Source organism: Lipotes vexillifer, unplaced genomic scaffold (assembly GCF_000442215.2).
Source record: "Lipotes vexillifer unplaced genomic scaffold, Lipotes_vexillifer_v1.1 scaffold426, whole genome shotgun sequence".
NCBI classification, from domain to species: Eukaryota; Metazoa; Chordata; class Mammalia; order Artiodactyla; family Lipotidae; genus Lipotes; species Lipotes vexillifer.
The window spans coordinates 1643978-1661683 of NW_006779491.1; the positions used below are offsets into that span (position 1 = coordinate 1643978).

Below are 17706 nucleotides of genomic sequence, written 5' to 3' on the forward strand. Positions count from 1 at the left end.
TGGGGAGGAGGTCATCTTGGGAGATCCAACTCAGAGTCCAGAATTCAAGGACCCACCAGAGATGCCCCTGGAGACACCCTCCCAGGATCCCTCAGTCCCCCAGGACCCCCCGGCCCTGCTGGGTCACTCCAACCCCTCAGACCACCAGACCCCTCTGGACCCCCCAACCCCCGAGGTAGTCCCGACCCCGTCTGACTGGACCAAGGCCTGTGAGGCCAGTTGGCAGTGGGGGACTCTGACCACCTGGAACAGCCCCCCGGTGGTCCCGGCCAATGAGCCCAGCCTGCGGGAGCTGGTGCAAGGCCGCCCTTCCGGGGCCGAGAAGCCCTACATCTGCAACGAGTGCGGCAAGAGCTTCAGCCAGTGGTCCAAGCTGCTGCGGCATCAGCGCATCCACACAGGCGAGCGGCCCAACACCTGCTCCGAGTGCGGCAAGAGCTTCACGCAGAGCTCACACCTGGTGCAGCACCAGCGCACGCACACGGGCGAGAAGCCCTACAAGTGCCCCGACTGCGGCAAGTGCTTCAGCTGGAGCTCCAACCTGGTGCAGCACCAGCGCACGCACACGGGCGAGAAGCCCTACAAGTGCACCGAGTGCGAGAAGGCCTTCACCCAGAGCACCAACCTCATCAAGCACCAGCGCTCTCACACGGGTGAGAAGCCGTATAAGTGTGGCGAGTGCCGGCGGGCTTTCTACCGCAGCTCGGACCTCATCCAGCACCAGGCCACCCACACGGGCGAGAAGCCCTACAAGTGCCCCGAGTGCGGCAAGCGCTTCGGCCAGAACCACAACCTCCTCAAGCACCAGAAGATCCACGCCGGCGAGAAGCCCTACCGCTGCACCGAGTGCGGCAAGAGCTTCATCCAGAGCTCAGAGCTGACCCAGCACCAGCGCACGCACACCGGAGAGAAGCCCTACGAGTGCCTGGAGTGCGGCAAGAGCTTCGGCCACAGCTCCACCCTCATCAAGCACCAGCGGACTCACCTGCGCGAGGACCCGTTCAAGTGCCCTGTGTGCGGCAAGACCTTCACACTGAGCGCCACGCTGCTGCGGCACCAGCGCACACACACGGGCGAGCGGCCCTACAAGTGCCCCGAGTGCGGCAAGAGCTTCAGCGTCAGCTCCAACCTCATCAATCACCAGCGCATCCACCGCGGCGAGCGGCCCTACATCTGTGCCGACTGCGGCAAGAGCTTCATCATGAGCTCCACCCTCATCCGCCACCAGCGCATCCACACCGGCGAGAAGCCCTACAAGTGCTCCGATTGCGGCAAGAGCTTCATCCGCAGCTCCCACCTCATCCAGCACCGGCGCACGCACACGGGCGAGAAGCCCTACAAGTGCCCCGAGTGCGGCAAGAGCTTCAGCCAGAGCTCGAACCTCATTACGCACGTGCGCACCCACATGGATGAGAACCTCTTCGTGTGCTCCGACTGCGGGAAGGCCTTCTTGGAGGCGCACGAGCTGGAGCAGCATCGAGTGATCCATGAAAGGGGCAAGACGCCCGCCCGAAGAGCTCAGGGCGACAGCCTCCTGGGGCTCGGGGACCCTGCCCTGCTGACCCCACCCCCTGGAGCCAAACCACACAAGTGTCTCGTCTGCGGAAAGGGGTTCAATGACGAGGGCATTTTCATGCAGCATCAGAGGATCCATATTGGAGAAAACCCCTACAAAAATTCAGATGGCCTCCCTGCACACCCCGCCCCCAAGCCGCCTCAGTTTCGACCCCCCAGGCTCCCTTTTGGAGGAAATTCCTATCCAGGTGCCACGGAGGGCAGAGCTGACCCCCCAGGACAGCCCTTTAAAATGCCTGATGGGCAGGAGAGCTTCAGCCAAAGGCTGGGTCTGCTGTCCTCCAAGTCCTACATCTGTTCCCACTGTGGAGAAAGCTTTTTGGATCGCGCTGTGCTCCTTCAACATCAGCTCACCCACGGCAACGAAAAGCCCTTTCTCTTTCCTGATTATAGGATTGGCCTAGGGGAAGGGGCAGGGCCCAGTCCCTTCCTAAGTGGAAAGCCCTTTAAATGCCCCGAATGCAAAAAAAGCTTTGGCCTCAGCTCCGAGCTGCTGCTGCACCAGAAAGTCCACGCCGGCGGGAGACCCCAGAAGAGTCCGGAGCTGGGGAAGAGCTCTTCGGTCCTCCTGGAGCACCTCAGGAGCCCGCTGGGGGCCAGACCCTACAGCTGCTCAGATTGTGGGGCCTCCTTCCTCGATCGCCTAGCCCTCATCCGGCACCAGGAGACCCATACCCAAGAAAAGTCCCCCAAACCTGAGGACCCCCACCCAGAGCCAGCCACCCTGTCCACAAGCCAGGAAAGTGAGGAGGAAGCCTCCATCCCCACAGAGAGCAGCAGCCACGGGGAAGGGGGAAGCCCCAAAACGCTTTTGGAAGAAAAGCCCTATTTGTGCCCCGAGTGTGGAGACGGCTTCACAGAAGTCGCAGCCCTCCTCCTCCATAGGAGCTGCCACCCAGGGGTCACCCTGTGAAATGGGTCTGGAGACCAGGGGCCTCTCTCTCCTGAGAGGAACACTGGATCTCCCCAAAAATTATGTGGGGAAAGGAGGAAAACTCTATCAGATTGTAGCGAGGCAGAGGATAAAGAATGGTGGGTAAAAATAGTGCTTTTACATCAGTGATGAGAAACCCTTTAAAATTGGTGGGAACCACTTATAAGGCAGTAGAGAAAAACTGTTGGGTTAGAAACCCTATAAATATGTAGGAAAAAAAAGCCCTTTAAGTCTGTAGCAGAAAAACCCTATAAACCATAGTGGATAAAAGCCCTATTAATTGTAGGAAGAGGTCCCAGTATGTCTCTAGACAACCCTATAAAACTGTATTGAAATCCTTGTGAAACTATAGGGTCAGGGAAGTGCAGGGAATATGACAATGGCGTTGACTTGGGAGGAGTGACCCTTAGAAGGTGTAGACGAACCTCCCATGAACTTGCTCCGCCCATGAACTTGCATTCTCTCCCCTTGGAGTATGGGAGGGAACCTCTCTCCCAGAGCCGTGGACAATTACACTGAGGAAACTGCTCGTCTGGGGAGGAGCGCGGGAATGGGGTGGAACCAGAAAAGGAAGAAAACAGGAGAAAAATAAGTGATGAGGAGCCCTCAGATCCACAGAGGAGAAATGACCCAGGAACTAGGAAGAGAAGGTGTAGCTCAGGACACTGGGGGTTCCTTGGGATACGAGGGCAGTCTTAGATGATTGTGTGTGTGAAAGGAAGAGGCCCATGGAATTCCTGATCAGAAAGAACCCAAAAATGGGGAAGGAAAAAAATATCCAGCCTTTTTAAAGGCTGAAGTTTGGGGTGCATAAAAGCTTTCAGTATAAGGAGACCACAAAAATCAGGAAGAGTAGGGGGTTGGTTATAGTGCTTTGAGGAAAGCAGACCAAGGTGGAGAAACTGTTCCGATGGAACCCAGCAAACTCCAGGCTGCCCAGTCTTCCCTGTCTCCAGGAGCTTGTTAAACTACAAGTACAAGCAGATCCCAGCTCAGGCCATGAGGGTTCCCCCCACCCCCAAAGCAGGCAGGACTCCCCTCTCCCCAGCCCAGCTGGGGACGTCTACTCTCAGAGGCCTCCAGGGATGGAGGGTCCCTCCTGCCACGTTCTCAGGTCTCACTGTCAGGAGGCTTCTCCTGAAATCTAACTGCCACCAGTCCTGCTGCAGTGGCAGCCCATTTCCTCAAATTCTGTCCTCAGTCAGAGAGGGAGAACCGCTGCTAGTCGACCTCCAAAGAATAAAGCCCTTCAGAGACTCAAGGCCTGTGTGTGGTTAAATCCTCCCCAGACTTCTCCAAGTCAAGAGAGCTATGTGTGGGCTCTCTGTGGCAACGAGGGACAGCAAGTTGACAGAATAGAGAGCTTTGATTAGCCAGCAACCTGATTTTAAACCTCACTCTTTCATCTGAGCTGTTAGCAAGGCTGCTAGCAAGACAAGCCAGCCTGCACACTGTGATGGGTGTCCAAACACCCCACAGACTGGACCGTGGGTCCCTGAAGAGTATATGGAGACCTGACCACCTGACCACCTCACCCTGGTACCTGGAGCCCTCTGAGGTTGTTAACAACCCAGCCCGACTGTGGGCTTGCAAAGGGACAGATTCCACCCACTTGGCTCCTTTCCTCCTTAGCCAGAAACCTTCAGAGGGAAATGGAAGGATGAGAAACACACTCCCTGGCCAGGCTTGTCTCCAGTCCTCACACACCACACACAGTGACATACTTTCATTAACCCAGCCAAACCCGCTCACATGACTGGGAGTGTGTGGCAGGGGAAACAGACTGTTTTCTTCTAAAATGGTTGGAGAGAGAAAACTCTTGAAACATCTGTAACAAGAACCCCATCCCCTAACCCTAGAGACCCTAAAGAAGGAGAGGACTCCGTCCAGTGCTGGGTTCAATGGAAGTGCCCACTGACCCCACGCTGGCCCCTGTAACGCACTGTGGTCCTGAAGTAAGAGGACTGAGATGCCAGGTGAGGAGTCACATCCCTGGAGAGGGTGACCCAGCTTCCTACAAACCTGTGGAAGAGACCTCTGATTCCACTACCTAAAAGTTCAAAAGGTGAAAGTCCTTCACCCTTCGTCTATCCTGTTCCCAAAGGGATGACCCTCAAATTCAAAGATCGAAGTCCTAGAACGCTGTAGGAGGAAGAAGCGAGGCCTGCTGGGGAGAAGGGAAAGGCAGGCCTTGGATGACTACGGGGAGACCCTTGTTAACATCTGCATAAAGCCCCGCCCCACCCCGGTGCCAGGTCAGAGAGCACCACCAAGAGCGGAGAAGGCTCTGCTGACAGCAAGGACCAAGGGGGTGTCCCTCTGAGACTGAGGAAGAGGAGACGATTCTCCAAGCAGGTTTTTTCCCCTGTAAGATGGCAGCAGAAAGAAACTTCAGTTGTAGAGACAAACCCCTTGTAAAGCTAGAAGCAGATCCTCTCAGAAACAGGTCTGAGGAATCTGTCTCCAGAAGGGTCCTGGAGAGCCCCTGGGGCTCCAGGGTCAGTCCAGGGGAAGATGGTCAGTGTGGTCAAAGGCCGACTGAAGGCCAACTGAGGACTAGGGTGTAGCATACGTAGTAGGATGCTCGCATGTTGTAGGGTGAGGGCCAGAGGTCTTGGCTCCGGTACTGAATGGATGATGTGGACACGATTAGTTGGGGTCTGGGGTTTCATAGCAAGAAAGGGGGCAGAGTCAGAGACCTTTGGGGCGTCACCTGTTCTCTGTTGCCCACCTCCCCAAACTCTTTTAGCTGGGTACTTTCCTCCCAGAGCAAGCTACATCTTGGAAGGAACTAAACAGGGAACAGGCTGGGGGAGGTGGCAGTGTCCAGAGTCCCTCTGACCAGCTCAGGCCAAGGCCCAGGGATCGTGGCACTTTCCCACCAGAACTGGGTCTGGAAGGCAGAGCGTAGCCAAACCCTCTCGTTCAACTCCACGCAAGCCTGACTCTTAAGAAGTGCCCTCGTGGAGGAGTGCGACACAGGGTCACAGCGTCATTGGTGAAAGCAGAGGGGAGAATAGAAACTGATCTGAGCTTAGGCTGAAACTTGAAACTGCTATGGGTATGGAGGTCAGAAGGGAGCATGGGCATGAATCCTGAATGGTGGGGCAACTCGAAACCATCACAACCAAGAGGTGGGTTCCATGGCACCCGCCCCTCAGGTGAGCAGCCCCGACTCCTTTGCCCCCGTGAGGGAAGCCCCACTCACCTGAGTTGTCCACCCTGGAGTGAAGAGAGGCCCCACTTGTGAGTGTTGTGTGTCGATAACAGTGTTGTGTCACTGGTGGTCATGTTGAATAGTTGAAGAGAATAAAGGGAATAAGATTTCCCAGGTGGTTTCTGTCTTCTCTTTCAAGCCTAGAGCAAGCTGAGAGAGCCCGTCCTCTCCCAGGGCAGCTTCCATGTGTAACCTCAAAAGCTCAGCTCAGCCCCAGGCCGCCCTTGCAACCCTCTTCCCAGAGGCCTAAATTCCCCATCCAGAGCTTGCCTGTGGGAGCCTGAGGGTTTATGGAGTTTTAAAATCTGCCCCCTTGGGAGACAGGGGCAGAAATGTGTTGAGAAGGTGGCAGAGCCAAGCAGCACGACATGCCGACTTCTGGGTGGCAGCCTGGTGACTCTGGCACTCGCTGGCTCGGGTCCAGCTGTGCTGCCCCAGGGAGGCCTCTTGGGCCCCAACACCTGCACCCTCCCCAGATGGCCACAAGGCAAAGTGCCTAAGATTCTAGTTCCAGAAGCCGGCAGCCACCTCCCCTGGTTCGCCTGGGTCCTGGACCTGGCCCAGCTCTTCCTCTGGACCAGAGCCTCCTAGCCCCCGAGGAGAGGTGGGTGGTGACCTGGCTCGTCATCTCACTCTCAGGATGTAGCCCGTGAGCCCCCAACGTGTGGAGAGGCTGAGGCTAACAGGAGGCAGCCATTTGCCTAAGATGCAAGGTGCTGAGGGAAACCAGAATGGCCAGGAGCAAGCTCTCACCCAACCAAGCCTCTCCTCCCCCACCGCTGGGCCTGCCTGGGCCTGGCCTGGGCTCCACACTGTCTGGGCCAGGCAGGGGTTGCTCCGCTGAATCCGCCTTGCAGGCTTGCCTCAGCGCTATCTCCTGAACCTAGACCTGGCCATGGCCCCTGAGTGGCTGCTTGAGGTCAATACTTGCTCTAACCCATTGCCTGCCTCTGCCCCACTCTGCCAGGGGCCCCTGCCCCAGCCAGGAAGCTGTCTCCCCACCTTCCCTGTGCTTCTCTGACCCAGACTCCCAAGGCAGACTCAATTGTCTCTCCTTCCCCTTTTCCATCTGGAAAGCAAGGGGTGGGGGACGGTGGGGAAGGGGAAAAGAGAGGAGGGAATTGCGTTTCATGTAGAAGCGAGTAATGAAGGCTATTCTATATTCCCTGGGGACACTGAGGTACCTCAGCACAGGAGGATCCTCAGCAAAGTGAGAGGACTACAGGGGAAGAACAGACACTGGAGCACATTGGTTCATACTTAGCAGAAGGGGCTGTGTATCCAGACGTGGTACCTGCCACAGCAGAGGGTCAGGAAACTGGCAGAGGAAGTGACCTGAAGGTTGAGGGCTGCAGGAACAGGAAATAGTAAGTGTAGGGGCCAGGGGTGTGGTGGGGGATAGAGGGTGCATAACAGTTAGGTGTAGGCTTAGAGCATAGTGGAGTAGAAATTGAGAAAAGGGAGAGAGCAGAGCCTGGAGTGTAGAGCATCCTGTTTGAGTAACTTTGGAATAAGGGCACCATTGGGGGAGAGGGGGTTAAGGAGAGTGATGTGATCTTATCCCCCTCACCCAACCCTGGCCACGAATGATGGTGATTTACCAGGTCTGGAGCTCAGGAAAGAACTGGGTTGGAGGAGTTGGGCCTTAGCAGCCTAGCTGTAGCCATGGTCCTGGATAAACACACCCAGGGAGAGAGTAGAGTAGAAAGGAGAGGGTCTAGCTTATAGGTAGAGGAGGATGACCATGAAAAGGCAGTAAGTATGAGGAAAAGCAGGAGAGTGTAGCACCACAGGGCCCAAGGGAAGTTTTAAAGAGAGTGGTTAATCTCAAATGCTCCCCTGGACCCTGTGGCCAATCACAGACAGCAGCCTTAATTCTGGCTAAAACATGTAACTTTGCCACTGAGGCCAACATCTGCTTACCCTCCGAGGCCAGCCAAGGTCAAGATTGGTTCAGGAGGAGCTTTGGCCTGCCCATCCCAAGGGCCCAGGGTATCACACAGCCACTGAGGTTACTGCGAATTGTAAGGGATCAAACATCCTGAGTGGAAGGGGCTGACCAGCCCCTAAGGCAGATCCTCCCAGCACTGGGCAGGCTCATTGCAAACCAACGTTTACGATGAATTTACTCTGTTCTTCCTACAGCATCAGTGCTTGCTCCTCCCACAAATTCTGGGATTTTTATCCCATTCCCTTGGTCTGGAGCTTGAGAAAGTGATTTGGGCATACTTTATTAAGCACGAGGACTCCGAGATTTTAGCCCTACTGGATATGGAGACTAGCCCAGGAGAGAGATTTGGGGAGGTGTCGCAGTCATTTGCATTTGTTAAGGAGCTCACGTGGAGGTGACTCCTGGGAAAGAGGGTAGTGCTCACAGAAGATTGGCGGACCCCGGCCCGCTCCAGGGCGCAGCGCTCCTCTCAGAGCCAGACAGCATCTCTATGATGCAATGTGCTGCGTTTTTTCCCACTCTGGCCACCACTGCCGGGAGCCACGGACACCTCCTCGACGGCCCGATGCCATCCCCCGCCACGGCTCGCGCCTCGGCGAGCGCGCCCACTGCCGCCAACCCTGAGCCGGAAGTCACTGTAGCCCGCGTCTCCGTCTCCGGTCCGACCTGGTCCAACCGCTGCGGCCCCGCCGAAACCTTGGGCACCATGTGGAGCCCGAAGGCGGACAAGGCCGCGAGCCCCAGCGAAGGTGAGACCTCTGATAAAGCCGCAGCGTCGCGCAAGGGCATGACTGCTGACGAGTCGGCAGCCGCTCCCGTGGCCATGGCTCCAGCTCCGGCACCAAGCCCGGTCAACACCGGCCCGAGCGCGAGCCCCAGTGCAGCCTCGGTGAAGGCTCCGGCAGCGGACCCGACAGCACACTGAACCCACAGGTGCCGCTGGACACACGGTTCCCGAGAACAAGGCCAGTGGCCAGTGCAGGTCGCAATGAAATGTCACCCGCTGAAGACTCCTGTTTGTCCGTCCGCGGGGGAAGCCATTGGGGAAAAACGGCGCACAGACTGGGTCCAGGCCCGCCTCTAGCCAGCACAAGCGGGGACCCGGCTCTCCCCTCCGAGGATCTTGCCTAGAAGTGCCAATGCGGAACTACATTTCCCAGGATGCACTTCCGGGTTCCCAGCATCCCTGCCGCCAATGACTGCGCTGGCTGTGGCGAGCCCGCACGGACCGGGCCGGCAGAAATGCGGAGATCCAGGGTGTGTCAGCCCCTCCCCATGGGAACAGGTGGGGCCGGCTGGCGACAGAGTGCTGACCTTGACGCTTTCTCCCTGCAGACGCGCCCCTCCCACAAGCCCAGTCTAACCAGGTGTTGGGAGTGGGGTCTCATCTGTGCAGGCCCTCCAGGTTCACACGCCAGCCAGGGCAGCGCTGGGAACAAGTGTAACAGCCAAAATCCGGAACCACATTTAGGGCAGGAAACCTGGCTACCTGGACTATAGGCTAAGGGTTGGACGTTTATTCAAAACAATTAACAGCCTATACAAGACATCTCTAGAGCAGGGGCTGTGGGTCCGAGTGGAGCCTTGCACCTCTCAGCAGCTCCACCTTCCAGGCCCCTGCATACTGCCTTCACAGCCCGTAGAGTTTGCTTGGGCAGGCAGCACAGGAAGCATTGTAGGTATAGGCTCAGTCACAGGGTGTTAGATGCTCTTCTACCTGGAATGATTGGAAGTCGGCCCAGCACGCTAGTCTGTCCCTTTTTCCCCCTGGAAGTTCTGCCTCCACTAAAGTTGAGGCCACCAGGATGAAAGCAGGGTCAGGACTGGGGACCCAGCAGAGCCCTGGGAAGCATCAGGGGTGTAAGTGGGGCCTGGGAGCGAAGTAGAGATTGGGAGGGGTCTGATTAGAATAGACAGAAACTGATGATCTTAGTTCAGCACTCCCAAGATGAGTGCAAGGTGACTGCAGCAACCTTAGAACTTCCCAGAAGACAGTGCCCCACCAACGAGGTGCTCTTAGTATAAGACCAGACCAAAGAGCCCAAGGAACTCCACAGGAGGGAAGGTCTGCCCAGGTCTGGGGAGCAGAGGGTAAAGAAACTCCCTGGGCCCCAGAGCCCAATCTCAGAGTAAGGAGCTGGGGATCTGACCCACCCCTGGTCCTTACTTGTGGGTGTGTAAGCAGGTAGTGAACTTCCACTTGTGTGGGAAGTCACAGCCTGGGGAATTTCCCCTTTAGGGCTGGGATGGGCCCGTGGAGTCAGTTAGAGAAGGTTTAGGGCCAGGTTCCAGGAAGTTCTGTTGAGTGCTCTGGGCCCCTCAGGCCTCTCACAGCAGACCTTTTGTGCAGGGTAAGTGCCCCCTAGGCTGTAGTTCTGACCTTGGGGAAAAGGTTAAACTGAGCTTGGTTAATCCCACTCCCACTAGCATGCACTGGGGCCCCCAAAACCAACTACATGGGGAGGGGCTAGGCCCACAGGGTCCGGAATGGAGGGTGGGGGCCGCTGGGTGTGGGGTGGGGAGGGACTGGAGGCACAGCCCCCAGGGTCCATGGGTGTTCCAAAGTCCCCTGAGTTACGGGTTCAGCTGATGTAGACACGGTGGAAGTCATGGGCACCAAAGGCTGCGTTGCACTTGGGGCACTTCCTCTGGCGGGCCTCATAGCGGCCCCGTACGCACTCGAAGCAGAAAACGTGGAAGCACTTGGTGAGGACTGCATCCTTCTTGCGGGTGTTACAGCAGGGGCAGGTCAACCGCGCCTGGGCAGGGCAAAGGCATCAGCTCAGGAACAATCCTGACAGGGCCCCGATCCCATGCTGATAGCAAGAGGTGGTCCAGACTAAGGCCACCACAGAGCAGACTGCACCTAACTCTCACCATAGCCCTAGGAGGTAGGGATAAGCACCCTCCAGATGAGGAAACTGAGGCTCAAAAGCCCAGGTTTCAAAATTAGAAAGTAGCACAGTCTAGACTCTAATCTGGGTGGTGATGGCCAGTGGTCACATGTCCCCTCTAAAGGTCAATGACCCACAGGCTCCAACCTGAGCTCCTCTGCCCTGGGGCCTCATCTCTTGCCCCTCTGGCCTTCTCTGGCAAAACCCCAATCCTGGCTTAAGCCGACTGTCTACCTTCTCTCCACCTGCATCTGGTAAGTCACAGCTGGGCATGGCAGTGCCACTAGAAATCTGCTGTTCTCAACCCTCAACTGGGCCCATCCCTGGTGCTGCCCAGAAATCCTGCTGTGGGTCCTGGGATTCATTTCTCTCTAAGGAGGTTTTACAAATCTCCTCTCCTATCTTGGAACTTCCCACCTGCCACCAGGTCTCACTTCCAACTCCAGACAGGAAATTCCCACAACTCAGCATTCCCAACATTCATCCTCTGCCCTGCCCGCCACCTCAGCAACTCCCCACAACCATCACCTCTTCCCTAGCTCTCAGAACCCTACCCATCAGCATTTGACAGGCTGCAGTCTGTTGTTTCTCCAAAAACCCTTCCCCGCTCCCTCACGGCTGCCTCGAGCTGCCTCGAGCTGCCTCTGCCCTTCAAGGCCAAACTGCTTCAAGAGGTTGTCTATTTACTGACTCACTCTCCACCCTTTCCTCACTCCAGTACGTGAGACCAGGTGATCTGACCTCCACCTCCACCTCTGCCCAAGAACTCCCACCAAGACTGCCAAATCCAAGAGGCATCTCTCAACACTTGCTTCATTTGCCTTCTTGGCAGTTCTGAGCTCACCCCTGCCTCCTTGAAACTCTTCCCCAATCAATTCCCACTAGATCGCTCTCCTTCCTCCTAAGCTACAGGCTCCTCTTCCCCTGTCCATCATTTAAGTTTCAAGGCTCCTCAGGGGGAGTGACCCCTGTTCCGTGTCATGCCACAGACCCTCCCTGGGTGACGACAGTTTTATGTGGCTTCTACCTTTGCCTCTGCTGACAATCCCCCACAAACTCCTGTCTTCCAGACCAGCCCTTTTGCTTTGAGTGCCTTCCCAGACAGCCTCCCAAGAAGTCCCACAGGCACCTCATCCTCAACATCCTTGAGACATCGCTCTCTGCACACTGACTACAGGATATGCCAAGCAGCTCAACCTGGTTTACAAACCCTTCAGGATCTAACACTGCCCAAACCCCACCAAGCTTGTCACTCACCACAAAACCCATGTTCTGTCCTCCAACTACGACTGTCCAGCTCTATCCTCCAGCACGCCTCTCTCAACTAAGGGCCTCCACCTCTGCCTTTCCCTTTGCTGGAACCCTTTCATCCCCATTCATCACGGCCAACCCTGACTCACTCTTCAGTTTTTCTTTGGATGATATTCCTTCCAGGAAGCCTGCTGACCACCAGGGCTGTTAAGGGGCTCCCCTGATTTGCCACAGCCCCTCTGGCCTCTGCCATCACATTGCTCATCACTCAGATGGGAGAATTACTTGGCTGCCTCCTCCAACAGACTGTCAGTTTCAAGAGATCTGAGACCACGTCTAGTGCCTAGCCCTCTCATACCTAGCCAGGCACTCTGCCTGGCACATAGTATGTGTAACCATACTTGATAGTTATCTGATTCTCCACATTGGGTTCTGCGCAGGTTTTGCCATCCTACCTTATTTCTGGGTTCCCCAGACTACCCACCAGAGCTCTCACCAACCCCCCATCTAAGATTCCTAGGTCACCTAAGATTCCTGGAGCACAACCCAGCCCTAAGGCCCCACCTTGTACTCCTTGATCTCCTCCTGGAGGATTTCATCGGCATCTGCGTAAACCTCCACCTTCCTCTGCTTCTCCAGCTTGCGCCGCAGCCGTGAGATGTCCTCCTGGGGCAGGAGAGGGGCTAGGCTGAGTGCAAGGGTCCTCAATCTGAACCTCCTGCCCCCAACCTGCCCCCACTCCCTGCCCACCACACACCTGAGCCCTCTTGAGGTTGAAGCTCTCTTTCTCACGGGCAGCCCGGCTCTCTGCCAGACAAGGCTGGATCTCTCGCAGCCGTGTCTGCACGTGCTCCAGCTGTACCTTCAGGTCCTCGGCCAGCTGAGCTGCTTCCACAGCCTGAGGTGGGTGGAGCGGGGAGGAGGGGCACCGTTTGCCTGAGCCTGGGGAGTCAGGCATGTGGAGCCATGGCCCACAGATGCTTGTGTCAACCATCCAGTGATTCCTGCTCTTGGGATAAGTCCAGTATCTTCACTGGAACTGGTTCTGTCTCCTGACCTCTGAACCCTCACCTCCTCCTGGTCTACCTCATTCCCAACACCTTCAGTTCCTCACCTGCATAACGCTCTCTCCTGTCTTTGAGGCTTCACCGGGCTCCTCTTTCTGCTCCCCTCAACACACATTTTTTTCCTGCAACCCCCTGAGGCCTCAGCTCAAATGTCACCTCCTGAGACAGGCTGTCCTATTTTTCTTTCATCCGCCTCTATTTCCTTCATAAGACACACTGTGAGTTCCCTGGTGGCCTAGTAGTTAGGATTCCAGGCTTTCACTGCCGTGGCCCACAAGCTGTGCAGCATGCCCCCCAGCCAAAAAAAAACATGCTATGATCTGTAATAATGTTATTTTGTCTGTGGGATTATTGGCTTGCTATCTGCCCCTCAAAACTGGAAGTTCCCACTTCCAGCAGGATGGTCTTGTTCCCGCGATCTCCCCAGCACTCAGTGCAGGTCCTGGTATATAGCAAGGGTATGACTAATACTGCTTAAATGAATGAGCCAAATGCAGAAGAAAAAAAGTCCAGGAGGGGAAAAAAGATGAGAGTCAATGTTAATCTTAAGCCTTTACCATAAGCTAGAGGAGTGATGTCACCAAGAGGGCGCCACAGATCATTCCTAACTCTGTTACCCTCAGAAGAACAACTACCACAAGCTAAACATTTCTTAGGTTTAATACAACTACATGACAGAGACCACCATGCCCATTTCACAGCTAACCAATGCAGTGGTCAGGACGTGGGCTGTGGAGCCAAGGAGACCCCGGGCCCAAATTCCAGTTCCACTCTTTCTTGAGCAAGTCAGCTACCTCCCTGAGCCTCAGTCTTCTCACTTAGGAAAGGTAACAACAAAAACTGTTGTAGGATTATTTTCAGACTGAAATGTGACCAAGCATGCAAAGTCCTCCAGCACACAGTCTGGAACACAGTAAGTGTCTGAGACATGAGCTGGGCTGTGAGATGAAGCAGAGCCAGACTTTGGCCCAGGTCATCTGCTTCACGTTCTCTAGGCAGAGTCACAAAGTGAGGCTGTGAGCCAGCATCCCAGGTTGCTGTCCCCTCACACAGGTCTGGCCTCACCTTCCTCTTGTTGAGCTCCAGGGCCTGGCTGCGCAGTGTCAGCTCCTTCTCCACACCCCCGAGGCTGCCCTGCAAGGCCCGCTCTTTTTCCTCCAGCTTCTGCACGGTCAGCAGCTGGGCATCCACCTGTGGACAGGGGTGGAGACTCAGTGCTGGGGAGCCCCTGCCTCTCCAGCTCCACTCTAACAAGCCCAGGGCAGCCATACCTGGGACTTGAGGCCAAGAACCTGCTCGCCCAGCTCATCCTTCTCCTCCCGCAGCAGCTTATGAATCTGGTTGGCCTTGATCCGCTCTGACATCAGCTTAAAGTTGGCATCGTCCTTTTCCCGCAACTGCTGTAGCAGCCGCCCATTCTGCTCCTGCATGTCCTCAAAAGCCTGGCCTGTCACATCCATCTCTGAGAGCAGAGCCTCCTCCTCCTGCAGCAAGTGGGCAGGGACAAGATGGAATGTAGTAGATGGACAAGACAACAGTGGGGAAACCACAGGAAAACATGGCTGAGCAAACCACCACAGAATGGACCCAGGCCATGTGCTATAACAGGAGGTTTAGGGAATTCCAACATTCAGAAGCAAGGGGACCAGAACGGGGTCGCACCTGCTTGGTGGCACCCAACTTGCGTTGCAGGTGTTCTATCTGCTCCTCTGCCTGACGAATGCGCCGCAGGGCATCCTCATCCGCGATCTTCTTGCTCTCCCTCCGATCCCTCTCCTCTAATTCCCGGATGCGGCTCCGTAGCTCATCAACCTATAACCACCAGAAGGAGGGAGCTCTCTTGTCACTGCTTCCTGCTGACCTAGGGCTCTGCTCTGGTTACAACGCCCTGGGGCAGCCTCTTTGCACACCGCATAGGCCCTACCTGCCCTCACCTCAGCCTTGGCCTTGCGTTCTGCTGCCATGAGCTGCACCTTATCCCGCTGCTCCTTGGGTGCAGACTTATACATGTCCAGCAGCAGTTTCATCTCCTTCTGACTTTCCTGGGCCTTCCTGGGGGAGGCACAGGAGGAAGGCTTGGTGAGTAGGGTTGGAGGCCACTTGGCAGGGGTGGGAAGGAGAAAGAACAGGGCCTCACTTGAGCTCTGCTCGGAGACCTTTGAGGAGCTCTGACTCCTTCCTCTTGGCCTCCTCCACCTTGACCTTCTCCCGATCAGTCCTTGAGAGAGCTGAGGCTACAGATGGGGGTCCCAGCCCAGGCCCTTCCCGCTCCCGAAGCTCCCGCTTGGGTTTAGCCTCAGGTTCTCGGCCCCGAGACGAGGGGCCCTGGGCCCCGGGGGTCAGGGCCTGGGCCTCTTCCTCAGAAGGGACCAGGTCTTCCTTCTTCACCAAGGAGGTAGTAATGGCAGCGCCAGGCATTGAAGCCATCTCCTTTCTGGCGTCAGGGGCACCAACAGGGCCTGGCCCACCCTCTTCTTTCCCTGGGGCTGGAGCACTCAGGCCAGAGTCCTCCGGGTGGCCCAGGGTGGGGATGGAGTGGGTAGAGCCACTGGCCTGGGCCCGGAGCTGCAAAGCACAGAGAGAACAGGGCTGAGGTGAGACGTGCTCACTGGGGTCTAGCCGCAGCTTTCCCCAGGCAGCCCCCTCCTCACCTTGGCAATCTCAGCCTGCACTTCCCGCAGCTTCCGCTTGTATCGCTGAGCGTCCCCCTTTAGCTGGTGGTTGTGGTTTTGGAGGCTGCTGATCAGGTGCCGCATCTCCCGGTTGATGGGCCCTGGAAGAGTACAGGAAACCAAGGCTGGGATGAAGGCTGGGTTGGTCCCTGGGTTAGGGGCCCAACCCCAGTGGGGGAAGAGGCAGGGCCAGAGCCGTCACTCTCATTACAAAGGAGATAACAACTGAAGCCTTATGTAGAGAGTGTGATCTCATCAAGTAAATGAAGAGAATTCACCTAAACATAACTTGACACTGCCTATGTGTGTTATTTCTGCTAATGCAGATTTTTAAAATATTTCCAAATTTCCTTTCAAAGGAACACATAACTAACTGTAAATTCACAAAAGTAAGTTAGTCCACTCCTTTTAGCTTTTTAAACAAATATCATCTTCTTAGTTACATTTCCCTGGCATTTCTCATAATACTTCCTATCTTCTCTCCCTGCTTTATTTTTCTTGATATATTTGTCACAACCTAATATACACGTTCAATTTTTTCCTCCTCTGTTGCCTGTCTTCGTCACTATAACACTGCTCCACAACAGGGATCCGTTGTGTTTTGTTCACTGGTATCATCCCAAAGCCTAGAACTAAGCCTGGGTCATAGAAAGTGTTCAATAAATCTGTGAAAAATGAATTAGTATCTCAAAGAGGCACCATAAAGGCCAGAGAAGTATGGATGAGGGTGACAGCTCCCGTTCTGGCTGAGTCTGCTCCATGAGCCACCTCATCTGGCTGTAAGCCTCACTGTGCCTTTGAGTCAGGTGGTGTGGTCCCCATTTTCCACAGAGAGATGAGCCTCTGGGAGAAGAAAGGACTTAACCTCTTACATCTGGATAAGCATCTGGCCACACCAGGGCCCAGCATTCCCAGATAAGGCCCCACCTCAACCCTGTCCTCACCACATACCCGCCTGCTCGTTGGCCGCCAGGTTCTGTTCAAACTCGATGCGCAGCATCTCGTACTCCTTGCGTACCTGGGCCAGCGTATCCTCCAGCTGGATAACCTCTGTGCGCAGCTTCTTCTGCAGCCCCAGCTCATCACTCTGTGGGTTGAGGCATTAAGGACCCACCCAACTCCTTAGCTCCCGGCAAGCCCCCCCTACCTCAGGCCTCAGCAGCTCAGGAAGAATTTACTCCCAAGGGACCTCTGGCAGGCACACAGAGCCTCTGACACCCTTGACCCAGGAACAATCTGACCCTAAGGGTCTGGCCTTTACCCATGTCCCCGGCCCCTGTTCCAAGGGCATACCTCCATGTGCTCAATGTGCCTCAGGTGGGAATTCTTGGTGGCCAGCAGCAGCCCACGGGCCTCGTCCAGCTGGGTCTTCACTTGCAGAGACTCATTGTAGAGCAGTGAGAACTGCGCCTGCAGCATTCGGTACTCCCCTGTCTCCCGTACCACCTCCTCAGGAAGGCTCCGCAGGGCTACCTAGGGGCAGGGATGTCCAAAGGCAATCAGCAAGAGGTTTCAGAGCTCAGCTCCTACCATGTAGGCTCAGGCCCTCCCAGCCCCAAACACAGCTCACCTTGAGGCGCTCATTGGTCCGCACAGCCCCCTGAAGTTCCGCCTGCAGCTTCTCCAGCTCTGCCATGCGGCTATTGGCCAATTCCTGGTTTTCCTCCAACTCCGCATTCAGCATCTCAAACTGAGGAGTAGGAAGGGCAGTGGGAGGCAGGGCCAGGCCAGGACGCATGCTTCCCTCATAGCCCCACCATATGCCCTACCCAAGCTCCCCTCTGCAGAGCAGTGATGTACTCTGAAGGCCCAGGGACAAGCCAGACCCAGGCACTTTCCTAAGGGCTCCCAGGCAAGTAGGAGAAAACTCAGTGCTGGGAAGCAAGGCTTGTAACTGGCAGGGGGTTAGGGAAGCCTTCCTGGAAGACCTGAAGAGCAAGCTGAGCAAGGGGAGACAGGGTGCAGTGACCCTGTAGCACCAAAAAAGTGTGCAACGACCAAGAATTGAGAGAGCAAAATCAGGACAAGGAATGAGACAGCGGCAGCAAGGCCCTTTCTCAGCTACACAACTGAGAATGCCAGTTGACTCCAACATACCCCAACATCTCTCTTCTAAGTGATACTTTTTTTTTTTTTTTTTTGCGG

The 17706-nt window shown here is 55.8% G+C and overlaps 2 protein-coding genes across 6 annotated transcripts in view; one reads left to right on the top strand and one right to left on the bottom strand.

Annotated features, from left to right (window-relative positions):
• Window positions 1-2488, top strand: part of ZNF629 (zinc finger protein 629) — a 5444-nt gene extending 2956 nt beyond the window's left edge. Inside the window, exon 4 of the mRNA XM_007452831.1 lies at window positions 8-2488. Coding sequence (XP_007452893.1) covers window positions 8-2488 — 2481 coding nt within the window. The remainder of the gene's footprint in view (window positions 1-7) is intronic.
• A 6585-nt stretch (window positions 2489-9073) lies between these two features.
• Window positions 9074-17706, bottom strand: part of RNF40 (ring finger protein 40) — a 12547-nt gene continuing 3914 nt past the window's right edge. For 2 of the 5 annotated variants that reach the window (XM_007452712.1, XM_007452713.1), the window contains exons 9-20: window positions 17132-17251; window positions 16855-17034; window positions 16513-16648; window positions 15541-15662; window positions 15027-15454; window positions 14824-14941; window positions 14552-14701; window positions 14161-14373; window positions 13955-14080; window positions 12580-12720; window positions 12387-12488; window positions 9074-10436 (exon numbers count right to left, since the gene is read on the bottom strand). In XM_007452712.1, coding sequence (XP_007452774.1) covers window positions 10260-10436; window positions 12387-12488; window positions 12580-12720; window positions 13955-14080; window positions 14161-14373; window positions 14552-14701; window positions 14824-14941; window positions 15027-15454; window positions 15541-15662; window positions 16513-16648; window positions 16855-17034; window positions 17132-17251 — 2013 coding nt within the window. In that variant the 3' untranslated portion in view covers window positions 9074-10259. The remainder of the gene's footprint in view (window positions 10437-12386; window positions 12489-12579; window positions 12721-13954; window positions 14081-14160; window positions 14374-14551; window positions 14702-14823; window positions 14942-15026; window positions 15455-15540; window positions 15663-16512; window positions 16649-16854; window positions 17035-17131; window positions 17252-17706) is intronic. The other 3 variants (XM_007452714.1, XM_007452711.1, XM_007452715.1) reach the window with 3 other exon arrangements.